The following is a 14,162-nucleotide window of genomic DNA, read 5'->3' as shown; positions in this document are numbered from 1 at the left end:
CAACACAAGGATACATTATTGAACAGTTTTGTTAATTTCTGATTTGTTACATTTTTGATGAATGTAATCTGGCAATGAATGAAAATTAACCAATGTCGGAGATGGTTTTATATTTTACTAATATGCAACATCCGTGGTAAAATTGTATAACCCTGTGCTATAACGTTATAATGCTTTTTTTCCCCCACTATCATCCAACATGTAAACTTTTATATTATTGCATGCTTTTTTAAAGGCTTTTTTACAACAAAGAGTATAATGCAAAATTTTAATATCATCATGTTTTATATTTTTATAGATTTTGTTTCATGTCGAAGTATATTACTTTATCATCAAAATTTTTGATTACATATAAATTTTTAAAACTGTTCCAGTTGATTAAACAAAAGTATAACTTATAAAAACGATTTATAAGTTTTATAGTGTAGTTTCAAATAGTGATTAAATTTATGCTATTTTTATAAATTACACCGATAAAAATAAAGTATTTTAATTAGTTAATATTAAATTGTAAAAGGTGACGTAACTAAGCAATAAATACATGTTAAATTTAAAAATCGTTTTGAAGATGAAAAATTTACACAACATATAAAGATAAACAATGCAATTATTGTAGATAATTTAATATTAAAAATTACGCGTTAAGAAAGATATAGACGCGAGGAGAAGATATAAAAATTCGACAGCAATACTAATAAATTTCTCTACGCACAATTTACAACTTGATATTTTGTGTCGGCTGTCAGCGAAGTGACGTTTTTTCTCGTGGAGTGGGAAATGACCATTGTGTTTCGCTACATAAACTCCTATAGCTCTACCCCGGGATAGGAAGAAGTAAAGATAACGAAGTTTTTTACTTGAATGTCTTCTGCTCAGATTCACCTTCCGGCTCGTAATTAATTCAACGACAAAAGAAACACAATAGCCACAACTTAACCCAATATGTATCGCCTCGTTTTATTGGCTTATATGTCGAATATAGTAACTACAAAAACTTTCTTAAAAGTCTTTATTGTAGAAGATAATCGAGAAAAAGCTTTCGAGTGCGTTTAAATTAAGAAAAAATAAATAAAAAAAACCGGCTCTCTTTTTCTGTAAATAGTGTTAATAATACGCGGCCAAATTTAGAATATGTTTATAAATTATGCATGCAAAAATTCATACGGGATTTATTCTTTTATCCCCCTTCCACGCGATTATGATAATCGTTCTCTAAAAGAAGCCATTAGTAAGCTGTTTTTGTCACATGTTTTCGTGCGTCATCGAGATCTAAATTCATATTTTGATTCCAGAGCGGTTCGGGTCGCTAAATAAAATATTAAACGTTGTTGTTTTTTGTTACCGAATAGTTTCGCTTGAATAAATCTTGATTTATTTATTCGATGACGTATATTTTCTTTTATTTATTTACTTTTTTTGCGAATATCATAAGAAAGAAAGTAGATAAATTTTAGAAAGTTCAGATTTGCGAATAATTTTTTATGTAATCTATCCAAATATATTGATTAAATTTTGCCTTTAACTGTACTGAGAATATTGTTTTTTACAATGTTGAGTAAAGTTCTAATATTGGAGAATAACAACAAATATCTAAATCATTATAATGTTTATATGTTTTTTTTTTTATTTTCAATGATTTAGATATTTGTAATTCATTGCAGAATATTTATACAATGAAATGCCACTACTCGAATAGATTATCACCTAAATTTATTCAAGAATTAGTAAATTTTATGAACAGAATTAATTCTTAAATTTAAATCAATAATTAAATTATTAAAAACTAAGACTTATATCTGAAAAAAATTCAGATTATTGCACAGAAAAAATTATAAATTATTCTTCCAGAAAATACCCTTAGGAACTTTTTAAGTATTTCCTGAAAGCTACAGATTATAAGAAAGAAGAAAGTGGTCTCTTCTTTTGTATGAAAGGTAAGAATGCACAAAATGATAGAAAGTAGTGGCAGTCCCGGGAGAAAAATTATGTAGAACGTAAAGGGATAGTTTGGGTCTCGTGCCAGAATACACAGAATAAAAATATTTCTAAACTTGGGGCCCATTAAAGGAGGGCCTTAAACTTCATACTTTATTCTTAGAAGTCGAAAGTTTTTATATATATAATTTTCTAATTTATGAAGAAAAAATTGCAAAGCCGTGCTAATAAATCTTAAGACGATAATCAACATATACGTTGGAAGAGGAGGAAGAAGGGGAAAAAACAAAATAAAAAACACTATTCAGCTACATCTTACTTATTCGATTTTCTAGTTGATAAAACATTGATTTATAACTCTAGGGGCCTTTTTCACCTTTATATCTTCTCTTTTGATTAGTCGGTGGATGCGTGGGATGTTATTTTATTGAGTCAGCACTTAACAAAAAAAAAAGAACGGAGCAAAACCTGTTGTTGCTAAACAGGTGAAAATTTTACTCATAAATAATGTATTTTAGTAGCTGTTATAGGATTCTAATCAGATTTTCTAAAATAATTTTTCCTATGCCGCATCCTACTCGACGACAGTTTATAGTGCCGCTGTGCATAATTATTACTGAACTAGACATCATAAATTCATACTAGTACAGTCATTAAATAATGAAAAGTAACGGTATGACTTTACCTGTTGTAAACTACTTCCTCTTATAATACGGGTGCAGCTTGATTACGGATGATATTAATAACTACTAAATCTCAATACAACAGGAAAGATGCTACTCAAGAGAGAGAGAGAGAAAGTATGACAATCTGCACTGTTTTCGACATTAGAAGCAGACGTACAACTTGCATCTTTCAAACGATAACAAAACTGGCTTATCTAAAATGGAACCGAAACATAAAATTTCATTAAAAGTAAAAATTTCGAGCGATAAACCTTCATATAAACGCGATAAACATATATTTTTTCCCTCTCTTCATATATTAATTATCATCTATCGAAGTTGTAACTAAGTTGGCCTATCAGAAATTTACAGGGGGGGTAGAAAAATCGACGTTATTTATTATTACTTTTTTTTAATGGTTCATTTCAAGAAGTCTGCTTAAATTACAAAATTAAACAGATTCCCAACTGTCTAGATTACCGCACGGGTTTTAATTTAGTAAAAATAATGGTGTAAGAAAAAAAAACTGCGATAAATTATATCAGGGTGGGAGAAAAGTCATTAGTTTAAGTCCTGTTGTCATAAGTGGCTACTTCGTTACCATAGGGCGTAGTTAAAAGACCAGTTACATCGTAGGGCCAATGAGACGATGTATACACACACACCCACTTGTACACTTTGTCATTCTTAACAAGGCCACACCTCGAAAATGAACTCTAGTGATTGACTTCCTACTGATTGGTATGATTTTCTTGTTTCAGATTAATAACGCTACTACCTTGTCTGCCACCGAAACTAATTTCCTCTCGGAATATTTTGTTACCAAAAAATATTTTTTTTTAACAAGAGTTTGCGTTGAAGGCGAAAATATGGTTTTACGCCAAGTAAAGAAAAAAACTGTTTATATTACATATTCTCCATTTTAAAAAAAATGACCTAGATCGTTAACCCTGCTCTATTACAATTAGTAAAAGCTCTTAAATTTACTGGTAACAGAAATTATTAGCTTCGAAATATCTCAAAATGTAGCGAAAATAAACATTTGGCAAAAGCAAAAACTAAAAATTTTAGAGGAAGTGGAATAAGAAAAAAGAAAAAAAGGTAATTGGACTCCAAAAATATACTAAAACTTATGTTTTTGATTAACAGAAATACACTTAAACTATTTCACTGCTTAAATAATATCTATAAGATTATTATTATTTATTAATTTTTAAAGTTGCAAAAATAAATAAATTTTGAATATTTTTTTAAGAAGAAAAAATTTTTTTTTTTACCTTTTTTGTATTTGTTGCGTTGTCGTGACGTCACTGATGGGCGATATAAGGCGCTGCAGTCGACGCTCGTCTGTTTCGTCACGAGCTAGTTTGTCGGCTGCTACTTTCGATTCGGAAGAAATTTTTAGTTTTTTTTTCTTAATTTTTTTTAATATATCCTGGAAAAAGCATAAGAAAAAAACTAGTTAAAATTTTAAATATAAACATGAATTTAAGGTGAAAAATAGTCATTTTTTTATTTCCTGGAATTGAGAGAAAAATGAGTAAAAACTGACAAATAATCAAGTAAGTAAGCGATTTTCTTAAGTATATTTAAGAAAGATTTTATACGTTAAATGACGATTTGGACTTTGATAAATGTTCATAATTTAAAGCTAAATAACTTGAATAATGTTTTAATTGCCTACTAAACACGTTTGAAACACCGTTAAAAAGACTTAAAAATCCAATTTGAAAAATGTTTAAGGATAAATTAAACACTTAGGCGCGTTAATAACGTTTATAAACTTTAAAAAAGCGCACTTTGAATTAAAGAAAACAAAGAGAAAAAACTGGTGGAAAAATTTAATTTTGTTGCCATGACAACCGATGTGCAACATCATATCACGTGATGCGGATAAGATGCGCTTCGTTGCGGACTACAAATTCCTCTTAAATTTTAATTTATGTTATAATTTATATCATAATCTCTTCTTGATGTTTGCTTTCAGTCACACGGACATAGATTGAATGAACCAGCTTATATTCTCTCTCTGTTTTTCTTCCACTGCTTTTTTTCTTTATCTTCTCTATATCTCAAATTAATCTGTAACTAAATATCCTCCAGAGCTATAAAGTTGAAGGCTATATATATATATTTTTTGAATTAACATTAATTAAATTACAAAACATTCATTAATATATTGATACTGTTTATAAATACCACAATCTATTAATGAAATTGTAAAACAAGAGCTTAACTTCAAAAATGCAAATTATTCATTTCAAACTGAGAAAAAAAGGAAAAATAATCTGATATTTTAAGCTTTTAGAGGATATTTTTCAATATTCGTTAATTGGTAAAGGTTAAAAATGAAATTTGGTAACGGAAACTGCATTAAAATTTTAAAATAAATAATTAATTTTAAAATGAATTTTTAATATTAGAGTATTAATTACTTTTGCATAGAGTAAGTAAAATGTGTTTTTAAATATTTTCGTTGGTTTGGTTTCGAATAATTCATTATTAAAAGATACAGTACACACAAATTAGCAAATATTACCTTTTAGAGTCAATATTAAAAAAGAAAAAGTTTTTTTCCTTAGTGAATAAATATTTTATTCTATACACAAGTTTACGTAGAATGTGCTCAGTATTTATTAAAGCTCTTTTCTAATGAAAAGCCTTAGGTATTTATCAAAATGTCACAAATTGTTATCTTTATTTTTTTAAGAAATAGAGTAAAAATATTAGTTGGAAATAGTTATAATTGCTATAAAGTATGTTACGAACTGATATATATATATCATTTATTTATTTTTTTTACGCTTACGAAATTAAATACATTTTCTACTCCATCAGAGAAAAATTTTTATTTTTCTGGTTTAAATTTTTTTATAAAGAAGTTAGTTTAGTTTATATAAGACTGGCGAAAGTTTCATTAGACATAACAAAGAATTTAGTAAAGAAATTCATTTTAATTATTAATCACTTAATCTTAACATATGTGCCTTTATCAATAAATAATTTCGGTTTCTATTTACGATTTTTGTACGACAAAAACCTGAATTTTCATTCATTAAACGCATTCAAAAAATAACTTCTTTTTTATTGTTTAAATTTTGCTATTTTTTCCATTGTATAAATTAGAATTTGAATAACTAGTTTAAAAAATTAATACTGAATGTGTGTTACTTATGCTTATCTTTTTTAAAATATGAGATTTTTATAAAGATAAAAAAAATCTGCACATAAAAAATGCCGAAAATAATACTTTTGGCACTTTAATTGACCATAAAACGGTTTAGCTCCAGGCAGCAATTGATTCGTAAGATAGCGTAATAGTTGTGCTATCATTAGCAGGTTATCATCAATTGCTAATTAAAATCGATAGAACCAGAAAACAAATTACTGTTATTATACAAATATTTTTTCTTGATTAGTGATCAGAAAGAAATGACGCTTATGAGGTATAATTTTTAGCAATTTTCTATATGTAACAAATAAAGAAAAAAAGAATTTTTCTTTCCTCCCTATAAAAGTCGCAATACAGGAAAATTTCTTTTTGAATGGATCCTGACAAAGCTTACAGGTATGATGCTGGTAGCGTTTTAGGACAGGTCTGGGTATCAAAGTTGCCCTCCTATGATGATCTATATATCACTCGGACGACACATGGAAGTTTAGCTGTTGGAAGTTGAACAAAGAAACCAGACAGTGAGCGATGAGCATCCGTTGATGCCCGAGGTATAAAAAAGGATAGATATTAAGCCCGATGAATCATTGAATTTGTAAATGGTTCGCGCATTCACAAAAAAACACTCCTTCACGATTTGTCATTTGGTATTCCGGCTTATGAGGAACCCCTGATTAGTTTTTTCTTCCTATTTGATACTTTCTACTGTGCAAATCGATTTTTATGAACTTCTAAATAACTTTACTTAGAAAAAGCAAATTAAATTATTAAAAATAATGCATTTGCGAAGTAAAATGGATATATTATCGAATTTAACAAAAGAAATTTTTATAAATTTATTGTAGCTCAAAATATATTCCCTGTTTTGCCTCTTTCCAAATTTGGGTTGAGAGATAATAATCAGAAGGAAATTATATTAGATAGAGAAAAGAAAAATATTCCATTAGTATTAATTATCTTAATTATAATTATCAGTCGCAGTCTACGTGATTTTTATTTTAATACATATTTCTAGTTCAAGTAAGTGTATCTTTTATTTTTCTAATGATTAACTATTGAGTTATTACAGAGACCATAAATAATTCTACTGAAAAAAGAAAATATACTTATCACACACAAACTACAAGCTGTTACAGTTTTCTCAACAAGATTACTTGAGTTATCTCTCTCATCAAATTTTTCTTCAAACAGATCGCTTCTTTATATGACAGTGCATTCGAAATATCACATATTGAGAGATAAGCCGAATCGCCCTGAAGCTCAAGAATTATCCATCCATAGGTGGGATGCAATTTTCACCTCACCCAAACAATCAGGTAATGATAGACTAGGCCTCTTGTGTCTGTTATTGGGAGGAACAGCTCCTATCTAGCTCGCAGACTACTGAGGTTGATATCTCAGGGTGTAATATCATTACCTTATTATATAGGAAAGCTGATGGATGATTGCTTTTTTGTTAGAAGTTATTAATAACCTTAGATAACTGTATTTTAAAGATTGCTCTTTTTTTCCCTTTCTAAGATCGAGATAAATGGATGCATTCTATTCGATGCTCTGGATGATGATAGTAGGATTGTTAGGACCTGTTTTTAAAATAAAGGCAGAATGTAAGTATAACGATAATTTATTAAATAGTTTTAACATAAAAAATGGCTTTAATAAATTCAGAAATATTCAAAATAAACACAAAATCCAATAAATCAAATTTACTTTTTAAATATATCAATATCAATGTTTTTAAAGTAACTTCTATTCTTAAAACTTTCAGGAATTTTACAAAGGATTAATACTGTATATTAATTCCGAATTCATTTTTTTAATAAAAATGAATATCGTTGTTTATTTTGAGAATATTTATAATTATTTAAAATGTAAAATAAGATAATGGTGTGAGTTCTGAAAGCACAGAATGCTAGTTGGCGTAGGGAGATAACAATATTGCTTTCCAGAAGTTTAAATAAAAAATTTATGAAGATGAACGATGGCAAGAGAAGTGTAATCTACCATACAAACAACAACGATTTATTTCCATTATTTCAGTCATATCAAACAACCAACTATACTAAAAGCAAAAATATTTCTTATCTGTTATATACCCTGCAACAAAACAAGTGATAAAAGTTATTTTACCATTATTAAAATAAATTATTAATTTAAATCATTCATATTTTTCAGTTTCTTGAAAGAAGATAATTAATTATCCTTAGTATCAGTGTTACGTTGTAATTGTAAAAATTGTACTTACAGGGGAAAATATTTTCTAAATCGTGCTTCAGTAGAAAAATATTAAATTAAATTAGAAAATAAGACCATGATTTATGATTGACATCAAATTGAAAGTGTGGTTGTGCATTTTAAAATTATATCTGTTACAGTAACGGGGTGCAGCCAGCCTCTAGGTCTAATGTCAGGTTCAGTTAAAGATTGGCAGATCAGTGCCAGTTCCGTGTTGTCTTCTTCAAAAGAACCTGGGTGTCAGATGAGATATGCTAGGCTTTACCAGCTGAGTGGACACGCCTGGTGTGCTGGACATAAATCCGCTTTTGAATGGATTCAAATCGATTTAGGAGTTGCAGCAAAGGTAAGAACTGTTCACCGATGTAATAAAATGTGTGTTTGTATATGTATATATGTATGTATGTATATTTATATAAATATATATATACATAGTGTATATATATATATACACTATGTAATTCTTAAATGCATTATATAAGTTATGCATATACATCATATTCATTCACTGAGATTTATTTTGCAATTTATTTTTATATCAGGTGACTGGAATTATGACACAAGGGAGAGGAGACGGTAAACAATGGGTCACGTCTTACTTTTTATCTCATAGCTCCGATGCTTTTCATTGGAAATATTGTACGGATTCTTATGGAACAAGAAAGGTTAATTCATATCACATAGATAATATATGTAATATTTTATAATTTTTATAAGCATATAAGCTAGTAAATTTAATTATTAAACACAAATATAATACAGTATAATGGAAACTACCATGTGAATATTAAATGTTTAAATTTATGTTATTTAATTTTAAATTGATTTTAATCTTGAATTAGTTATACCACAAAAATTGCTAAAATGAACAATAAAGTAACAAAAGTATTAATTTTATTTTTTAAATAAATGCAGGTTTTTATAGGAAATTCTGATTCTCATACAATTCAACAAAATTACCTAGATCATCCAATTAAAACACGATTTCTAAGATTGCATATATTAGAATGGAACGATCATCCTAGTATGAGAGTTGAAATTCTTGGATGTCAAGGTTGGTCTCGACTGTAGTAATTAATGTAGTTTATAATTAGTAGCGCCTAAGTGATAATTGTTCGATTATAGAATGCAACCAAATCATTAGTTTACCGCCACAAGCCAAAATGAGTGCCTCAAGTTGGAGACCATGGAACAAACAAAAAACTTGCAGTCCTGATGATGGTCACATATATAGTCAGAGTGGTTGGTGCGCTCGAAAGAATGACGGTCAGTGCAGGTGATTTTCAGAAATTCAGTCATGGCTATTAAATTTGTTTTAAGATATGTAATCTTATTTAACACACGAGACAATTTATTAACACGAAAAATTAATTATCTATTTAAAATCTATATCATAATTTTACATTATTTCTAAACATTAATTTCTTGCGATTATTATTACTATTATTATTAACGAATAATTAGTTGATAAAAACATCTTTAAAAGATCAGTAACGCGGTTTTCTCCCTCCTTAAGTTATTTTGTCATTGACGAGACTACCCAGCTATTATCATTAACATTATCTTATCTGGGAAAGTTGATGTATCCATTAAAAAATGCTAATTGTAATAAAAAAATATATACAAATAGTTATTCATTCTGATTACATCGCTTTTTTCAGCCAATCAGTGGCTTCAAGTCGACTTAGGACCTCCTACAGTGGTTACAGGCTTAGTCACTAAAGGAAGAGGCGATAGTAAGAGAAAGCAATGGGTGGCATCATTTCTTATATCATACAGCAATGATAGTAATATGTGGTACTTTTATAAAGAAGATAGTTACCTGAATCCAAAAGTCAAGGTATTATCATTATTGATCCGTTATTTATTTATTTTAATATATATATACAATTATTTTAAATTATTATTGCTTTATTGATCTTGTAAAGTAAGATGAAATATTAAGGTAGTTAAGTCTTTATTTTATTAATGATTATATTTCTTAGTCGAATGTTTCTAAAAGCGGTGTTTAAAATATTAATAGTAAAAATTAATAAATTCATAAAATAATATTAATTTTTTACTAATTAGTAGTGAAATAATCTATAAAATACTATATTTAGTAATAAACAAAAATTAGTTTTTAGTATAATTTATTTTGTTTTACTAAATTATTTATTGTTAGAATTTCTTGTGTTTTTATTTACCTTTTCACTTTTTAAGTTGAACATATTTTTGGATCAAGTTTCATGTAAATTGCAGATTTCTATTTATAATAAAGACAAACTTTTTAAAACTTTATTTACTCTTTACTAACATTATAATAGTAGAACGATTTGTTTATGTCAACTTCAAAATACTCGTATATGAGATTGTCTTTCAAATTCTGTGAAAATTTAAGAAATAAAAAAATTTTATTTTTGGCACTAAAGAAAAATGCTTAATGTGCCCATATAAGTTTAGGAATACATTTTTTTAATTTATTGACATTTTTTATGTGATTTATAATCACTATATAATCTTCAACGAGCAATTATTTATTGTGACATCGTCACAATGCCGGGCTGCAATTTTTAATCATATGTATTTAATTTAAAATATATCAAATTAGTAGTGTCTTGCCTGTGTACATTATACTTTTCCTGTTAGCGATAGAGTCATCTATCTAACTCCTTTCAGGGAAAAATATTTGAATTAAAATAACTTGATGTCTGGTTTGCATCGGAATCGGAAGTTTGTGTATAATCGGGGCCTCCTGTGCCTAATCTTTCCATATCTGTCTCGGCTTTCGCCTATCTGACTCTGTTCTCGAGATTAAGGAAGCACAGACAGGCCGACGGACTACAGTGGAAATTTATAAGTCTACAATATTTACAAATTACACCTCAATTACATTTCGTTTAAATTTCTTTATAATTAAGTTATGTTACACAAATTTCCTTTTACAGTATAAATTACAGTGAAATAATAATAAAGTATTAGTTAACTTTCAATTACTTCCAAAAGATCAAAATGTTTATTTTATGCAATTAAAACATTTATCTAATTTTATTTTTGAAACATTTTTTTTAATACTTAATTTGTTTCTTGCGTGACAATTTATATCAATAAAATCAATAATTGGCGTAATGGTAATGCAAATTTTTAAAAAGATATCATTACCTAACTATTTTTGCAACAATTTAAACATCTGAGAAAATGTGTTTCAGATAATGTGATATAAAATTAAAATTATTACTAGGTATTTATTTATGTTTGCACATAACTCTTTTCTACTATAAGTAATGATCACTTTAATTTAATATAAAATTTAAAACCAATGAAAATACTTCAATTTAGCATTATTCAATGTTGAAGTTAACTTGGCTAAAATATCATTAGAATATATCCATAATAAAAGAACCGATAGATCGATAAACTAACCGGTTGATTTTGTATGTTTAAAGAATCTCTTTTGTCTAAATCCTATAAATTATTATCAATTATATACATTTGTTTTAATCAGAATATGTAAAAGTATAAACATTAATTATTTATTAAGTCTTGTTAATACCATATGACGCTTCCTTGTGTGTTTTATTTTGATATTTGCTTTTATAAATTTTTATGTTACATCACATCTCCTTTCTTAATGATTTGCGTTTAAAATTTAAATTTTTAAAATGCAAAATAAATTATCTAAAATATTTCGAGTCTATAACACATTTTATTTTAGAAATAACTGTGCTCTTTGAGAACTAATCTTTTATTTTTAATGTTTTATTTTAAAAAATTCTGGATATAATTTTTCTTTTATTTCCATTTTTCATGTAATCTAAAGAGTAAAAGTGATTATTTTTAGAGAATAATATAGGATATTCAGCTCTCATTTTATATAAAATATTTAATTATGCATCATTTGTTTTTGCTAAAAATTCTTATTGAAGTAACATTTAATTATAAAATTATAAATAATTCAGATACAATATCCTTAATAGGAATTTGGTGGAAATATGGATAAGAATACGGAAAGGCATCACTATTTAAATCATCCTTTTGTGAGTCGATATGTAAGAATCCATCCAACTTCATGGCACGGGAGAGTCAGTTTAAGATTGGGTGTAATTGGATGTCGTCATACAGGTAATTTCAATTACATTTAATTCAAAATATAAAATGTCATATAAATATAGCTATAATTAAAAGTATAATAAGTTACGATAAAACAAATATATTCTTATAGTATGGTCATGCAAAAATCAGAAAAATCATTCGTTAAAAAAAGTAATTTTAAAAATAAATTATTTTTAAATTCAATAAACAAGAATTATTTTATCAATTGTTTCAATTCGCAATGGAAATTTTCAGTAAAAACAGTGTTAAATCTATAAATAAACTTTACTATTACGTTTATATTTTGTACTTCCTATTTTGTTTTACATATGAGAATTTTATAGATTTAAATAAATGCAAATATATTAAAGATAATAGAATATATGAATTATATAAAACAACTTACTTTCAACTTTTATATCCTTTCTGAAGATTATATAGTGAATGAAAGCAGTTCACGTTTTTAAGCCTTAGTATCTGTAAATATTCAGTAATAAATATTATTAAAAATTTAACCGATTACGATAATAGTATTAAGTAATGTTTACTTTTCAGGTGATTGTGGTCCAGGATTTTTCAGAATACATGACTGTACAGAATGTGGTAAGTAAAAATAAATCAAACTAAAACGATAATATCATAAACAACTTCGTGTTATCAACATTCCTTTCTATTTTCTAGTGGAGAATTTAGCTTATCAAAAAGAAACCTGGGTAAACGATAAAAGACATGCCTGGGTCGGATGGAAATATGGACATTCTTCATTTGCTGTGGATGGAGAAGCAGACAATCAACTTCAAAAATGTGCTATTCTCGATAACTATTATGTGGAATACCCGATTTGGATGGTTGACCTCGGACAAAAGAGAACTATACGCGGTGTCGTGATTGTCACTTGGCAGGGTAAAGGTCAGGGTAAGTTAAACCTTTACGTGATTGCTTCATTTGCTGGAGTGATTGATTAACAGTAGAAACAATGAGACTCCCTTTATACTCAATCATTTCCATTAAGTAGACGCCCTTTAGAGATTTCAATTGTTTTACCAATCTACAATGGTAATTAAAAAATCCTAATACAGCTCATGCAAACAAATATTTTTTTATTTTCAGATCGAGCTACTCCATACAGAGATTATGTTTATAAATTAGATAAATTAACAGTTTATGTAGAAGATAAGCCCAGATTGGAATCCATTATAACTGGCAATAAATGTGGATCTGTATCGAGAATGAATGGAGCAGTTTTTCGTAAAAGGATCCTCATCGACTGCCCAGCTAATATGAATGGCAGGTACATATACGTTAAAGCCACAGGAGTACCTAACAGGTGGAGTCGCCTATATTCTGCTGTTCTATGCGAAGTTCTAATTTACTAATATTCTTTCAATTATATGTACAGTCATCTAAATACCTCATATCGACGGGGCTTATGGTGCCATCATTATAATTCATCTTTAACATTTAACAAATTCTAAGTGTTTTAACTTATTAAAATATTCATTTCATCCAAATTTGTTTTGGAATATATACAATATATATATTTTTCCCAACTTGACAATGACTGCAGTCATCGACAGTGCAAAGCAATAACGGTTTTTTCTTTTTTGTGGAAAATTCATTCGAAGTCTTCCTTTTGTCACTGTTGATGTTCGTTCGTTGTAAAGTTTGTTTTAAACTTAAAAAAAAGAGAGAGAAAAAGTAGATTTTTGTCTATTCAATAATGAATTAATTACATTATGCAAATTCAGAAACTCTGTAATAGTAATTCAATTAATAAAATAGAATTATAATCATATGGAGATTAATATTTTAAATTACCAAAATTATAGTATGATTCGATTGGTACTGTTAACAAATTAATATATATGAATCATATTATGATAAATTGAGATACTAATTAATTAAATTATTTATTATTTTAATTAATACGTCCTAATAACTGTATATTAATTATAATTTTAGAAACTACTTGCATTGTAGGTTTACATGTATTTTTAATGAACGATTATAACTAAAATAGGCCTGCAATTTAATTTACAAATATAATTTCATTTTACAAATAACTAATTATTTATAATAGTGAT

General features: G+C 27.4%; 1 protein-coding gene across 4 annotated transcripts; it reads left to right on the top strand.

Moving 5' to 3' along the window:
- The first annotated feature begins 3,912 nt into the window (after positions 1-3,912).
- Positions 3,913-13,871, top strand: LOC136972079 (lactadherin-like). Of its 4 annotated transcripts, XM_067266626.1 has the most exons (13): positions 3,914-4,162; positions 6,964-7,088; positions 7,294-7,379; positions 8,148-8,353; positions 8,550-8,672; positions 8,923-9,061; positions 9,133-9,273; positions 9,669-9,847; positions 11,964-12,108; positions 12,634-12,681; positions 12,760-12,993; positions 13,189-13,405; positions 13,478-13,871. In XM_067266626.1, the coding sequence occupies exons 3-13, from the start codon at positions 7,304-7,306 to the stop codon at positions 13,551-13,553; spliced, it is 1,584 nt and encodes a 527-aa protein (XP_067122727.1). In that variant the 5' UTR covers positions 3,914-4,162; positions 6,964-7,088; positions 7,294-7,303; the 3' UTR covers positions 13,554-13,871. The 4 variants fall into 4 exon arrangements, with proteins under 4 accessions (XP_067122729.1, XP_067122727.1, XP_067122730.1 ...); XM_067266628.1 differs by lacking the exon at positions 6,964-7,088 and having other exon boundaries at positions 3,913-4,162; XM_067266629.1 differs by having other exon boundaries at positions 3,916-4,162; positions 13,189-13,871.
- Positions 13,872-14,162: the final 291 nt, after the last annotated feature.

This window comes from Centruroides vittatus, unplaced genomic scaffold, assembly GCF_030686945.1.
Source record: "Centruroides vittatus isolate TY-2023 unplaced genomic scaffold, ASM3068694v2 contig_2787, whole genome shotgun sequence".
NCBI classification, from domain to species: domain Eukaryota; kingdom Metazoa; phylum Arthropoda; class Arachnida; order Scorpiones; family Buthidae; genus Centruroides; species Centruroides vittatus.
This window is presented reverse-complemented; position numbering and strand designations above follow the sequence as displayed.

What these genes read in the sequence shown, in the direction of transcription:
- LOC136972079 (XM_067266628.1), top strand. Translation starts at nt 7,304, where the DNA reads ATGGATGCATTCTATTCGATGCTCTGGATGATGATAGTAGGATTGTTA. An exon ending in ATTTAGGAGTTGCAGCAAAG is followed by an intron (nt 8,354 to 8,549) that starts GTAAGAACTGTT and finishes TTTTTATATCAG; the next exon opens with GTGACTGGAATTATGACACA. An exon ending in GCCACAGGAGTACCTAACAG is followed by an intron (nt 13,406 to 13,477) that starts GTGGAGTCGCCT and finishes TTATATGTACAG; the next exon opens with TCATCTAAATACCTCATATC.